At 43.1% G+C, this 4522-nt stretch overlaps 1 protein-coding gene across 2 annotated transcripts; it reads left to right on the top strand.

The window, feature by feature from the left end:
• LOC127462123 (uncharacterized) lies at window positions 1–2838 on the top strand. 2 transcript variants are annotated; one of them, XM_051770537.1, is made up of 2 exons: window positions 1–318; window positions 1084–2838. In XM_051770537.1, exons 1-2 carry the CDS (start codon window positions 73–75, stop codon window positions 1369–1371), a joined length of 534 nt encoding a protein of 177 aa, XP_051626497.1. In that variant the 5' UTR covers window positions 1–72; the 3' UTR covers window positions 1372–2838. The 2 variants fall into 2 exon arrangements, with proteins under 2 accessions (XP_051626497.1, XP_051626496.1); XM_051770536.1 differs by having other exon boundaries at window positions 1–162; window positions 1084–2836.
• Window positions 2839–4522: the final 1684 nt, after the last annotated feature.

The raw sequence follows: 4522 nt of genomic DNA, 5'->3' as shown, positions 1-4522 counted from the left end.
ACAACGATTAAACATCGGGAAGAAATTTTACAATTGCTAGAGGCAATACATAAGCCCTCAGCAGTGGCAATAATGCATGTCAGAGGACACCAGGCTGATCCAGGACGAGAGTTTCAGGGAAATCGATACGCTGACCAAGCAGCCAGGAGGGCTGCGAGAGAGGTATGGACTCAAATGGTTCTTTTACCAACCCGGAATAATCCAGCAATAGCATTCATGGAAGAGAAACCGCATTATTCACCTGAAGATGAGAAATTAGCTGTGATGATGGAAGCGAAGAAAAATATCAGGGGGTGGTATATCACTCCTACGAGACAGGTAATTTTACCAGTCAGAATAATGAAAGCAGTGCTTGAAATGGAACACAACAAGTGCCACTGGGGTGCAGAAGCACTAGTGAAATTCTTGAAAAACGAAATTTTCTCAAACCAGATGTTAACACTAGCTAAAAGGGTGAATGCAATATGTCCTATGTGTATAAAGAATAATCCAGTAGTCAGGAAGCAAGTACAAATGGGAAAACTACAAGTAGGACAGTTACCAGGAGACTATTGGCAAGTAGATTTTTCTGAGTTGCCTAAGGCCCAAACTTTTAAATATCTGCTAGTGTATGTTTGTACCTTCTCAGGGTGGCCAGAAGCTTTTCCATGCAGGACCAATCAGGCAAAAGAAGTAGTGAAAACCCTTCTGAAGGAAATCATCCCAAGATTTGGAGTTCCCCTAGGGCTGTCCTCTGATCGAGGACCGCACTTTACAGCAGGGATAGTCCAAGATGTGTCAGCTGTATTAGGGATAACATGGAATCTCCATACACCATGGAGACCGCAGTCTAGTGGACAAGTAGAAAGAATGAATCAGACATTAAAAGGTCAATTGAAGAAGATCTGTCAGGAAGCCAAAATCCAGTGGCCCCAAGCAGTACCCCTCGCTCTGCTGAGAGTTAGGATTAAACCAAGGGAAAGAATAGGAGTAAGTCCATACGAAATATTGTATGGCAAGCCCTATCATGCGGCTACTTACCAAGGGGATCCTCATGTAGTGGGTGATCAGGCAGTATTTAACTATGTGTTATCTTTGAATAAGACCCTCACAGCCCTCAGAGGAGCGCTGCAGTGGAATCGGCCTCTGCCCCTGGAGAATCCGGTTCATGACATTTCTCCAGGAGACCAAGTCTATGTGAAAAACTGGTCAGTGGAACCATTAAAGGAAACATGGGACGGTCCTCGCCAGGTGATAATGACCACTTATACGGCGGTGAAAGTCGAGGGAATCGACAATTGGATCCATTACACCCGAGTCAAGAAGGTTCCAGTCTCATGGTCGGTAGAACCTCTCTCACCTACAAAGATGGTATTTCGAGCCAACAATTGAAGATTGTGGTATTCCTGGGGTTGATAAGTTTAGCAGAGACCACCGTGAGAATTGAGACCCCAGATCCTTATTTGTTTGCACCAGAACACACTGATGTAAACTTAACTTGTCTGTTTTCAGATGACCAGGGAGCTGAATTAAGAGATGTCCACGTCAAGTGGAGACGGAGGGATCAAGATCGAATCATAACAGAAGGAGTGACAACAGTTTGGGATGCGACACAACAAAAGGGTTATACCGTCCTGCAGGTACCTGAGGTGTCTAAAACCGTAGAAGGGACATACATGTGTGTAGTTTGGATTCAAAGGAGTTTTGATTATAGGTATGTAGAAATACACATGATAAACACAACTCGGGAAATAATGACTAAGGTACAAGTTATACCCCCTAGGAAAACTCGACATGTGAGAGATCTGCAGATTCCGAATAGAGAAATAGAACAGGAAAATTTAATTGTGGGCCTAATTCGAGATTTTGGGAAAGTACAAAACGTTACTAAAATTACTGCATGTCTCCCTATGCCTCATGCAGCAGGAGACCCAATTCCATGGGGAATAATTCCAGTGCCGGAAATACCCAAAATGTTTAAGAATATTACAAGGAATTGCAAATTTGTAACCATCACATGGAGCGAAATGATAGATGTATGTTTATTAAGTGACAAAATGATGAAGAAGCAATGTGAACAGATGCCGGGATATTTCTGATGGGTAGTAATTGGGACATGGGTAACAAGTGAAACAATTAATGAATTAAAAGGATATTGTTTAGTTACAAATTCAACACACCCATGCTCTAAAGTTCCGGCTTCAGTAAAACGAGAAAAACAAGAAGAGGTCTGTCAAAATATTACCAGTTCTACAACCATGGAAGAATGGCAAACAATTTGGGGACCCAGCCTGCTAGAGACATATAGTTATATTGGAAAGGTACAGTGGTGCATTCACTGGAAGGGGAAAAAGAATCAAACTTATTCTACAGGAAATAGAGGGAATCATAATTGGAGGACAGAAACACATACAAAAGAGGATTGGAATTGTACCCGAATATATACATGTGACACTCCAGACGATGAAATAGGATTAATACCAGTCAGGGCCCTCCTGCAGTTAGGATGTGAGTGTCGAGGATATAACCATACTATTAAAGGACATGTGAAAAACATTGATTGTCACACTACTACAGTTAGAAGTCCCGGAAACCTAGTATGGGTCATGGGACACGGTCAATGGACCACCCACATGCCACTAGACGGTCCGGTTGTACCTGTCACACTAGGGATACCTACTCTTTGTCCACTCTGGAGAAAAGAGAAGTTAACACCAGCAGAGATGCGACCACGGGAGAAAAGAGAAGTTAGTAATGACATTAATGACCTGGAACTAATAGATTGGCATGAGCCATCAGCAGGAGTTAAATTCGGATGGGCACTAGAATCTTTGTTTGCCCCAATTTCAACATATCGAAATAGAGAAATGTTGTTCAAACTGATGAGCCAGACCGAAAGGTTAGCAGCAGTCACTAAGAAAGGATTTAAAGATCTAAATTTACAATTACAAGCCACCTCTAGAATGACCATACAAAACCGCATGGCATTAGACCTGATATTACTCAAAGAACATGGAGTTTGCGGTTACCTGCATGCAAAGGATGAGCATTGTTGTGTACACATCCCAAATGTCACTCAAGAAGTAGAGAAAGATATTAATCAATTAGAACAAATTGACGAGAATGTTCATAAACTGCAGAAAGAAGCGGAACACAATTGGATAGGACAATTATTCAGCTCCCTAGGTCTCCATGTGTCAGGATGGATATCTTCTGTTATCCAGTACGGAATATTGATTGTAATAATTGTTGTCATAGCCATAACTGTTTACAAGTGTCTTTTAGGAATGATTGTAAAAGAAGGTCAACATACGAGACGCATCATGAAAGCTATAACAAGAAAAGAAGTAATCTCACCGCAAAATGGATCACCTCCTATCCATCAAGAAACTGCAACCTGAAGATTGCTGTATTTGAGCATCCTTGCAAGCAAAGCCTGAAGAATGCTCAAAAGGGGGGACTGTTGCAAAGCAGTTTAAATTTAGTAGTAGAATGGCTAAGGTTTAAGTAAGAGGGTAGGCCTAGAAAGCAACACTTTACAGTAGTGAGTTAAGCAGCAGCCTTGTTCGTGGGAATAGAATGTACTGAAGAAGTAGAAACAATAATCAAAAGATTTAGTCAAGCATGTACGTAACGATTTGTACCTTAGATGTGGTAAGGGTCTGTTAAACAGTTTCTAGGGGGGTAAGACAACTTAAGCAGATTTATGATTAGAGTAGATGATTGTTAATTGTTATAAACTACTGCACCTGGTTTGCTATAGAAACTGTAATTGTTTTAGCCGTGAGAATACATGTAAACTTGTTTGTGTATAAAAGCTGAACTGAGAACGAGGGTCGTTGGAACCCTGTCTTGGGGCGTTAGCCCACAGGTTCCCGGGGCCCCGAATAAAGCACCCATAAACCAGCACTTTGTTGGTTTGTGTCTTTGTTTACGGGCAACACCAGTATAGACCAGTATAAACCAGGGTAGAGCAGTATAAACCGATATAAACCAGTACGGGTCACTGAAACAGGGAGTGGGGTGGTGGGATCAGTAAGGACCAGTTAAGGGGGTTGGGGGCGCTTCATCATCTCCGTCAACGTCAGACCAGTACAGACCAGTATAAACCAGTAGGGGTCCCTGGAACGGGGAATGGGGTGGTGGGACCAGTAAGAACCAGTTAAGGGGGTTGGGGGCACTTCAGCATCTCCATCAAGGTCAGGTCAGTATAAACCCGTATAGACCAGTATGGGCCAGTATAAACCGGTATAAACCAGTATGGACCAGTACAGGTTACTGGAACGGGGAATGGGGCGGTGGGACCAGTAAGGACCAGTTAAGGGGGTTGGGGGCACTTCAGCATCTCCATCAAGGTCAGACCAGTACAGACCAGTATAAACCAGGATAGACCAGTATAAACCAGTATGGACCAGTACAGGTCAGTGGAACGCGGAATGGGGTGGTGGGACCAGTAAGGACCAGTTAAGGCAGAACTCAACTGGGACTTACTGGGTTTTGGGTAGGCGTGTCCCCTCCCAATGATGGACCCACTTTCAGCCCC

The sequence above is a fragment of the Manacus candei genome, unplaced genomic scaffold (genome assembly GCF_025592945.1).
Source record: "Manacus candei isolate 608988 ecotype Guabito, Panama unplaced genomic scaffold, ASM2559294v1 h1tg000119l, whole genome shotgun sequence".
NCBI lineage: Eukaryota > Metazoa > Chordata > Aves > Passeriformes > Pipridae > Manacus > Manacus candei.
Note: the sequence above shows the minus strand (reverse complement) of the source record. Positions and strands in the feature narration are given on the sequence as shown.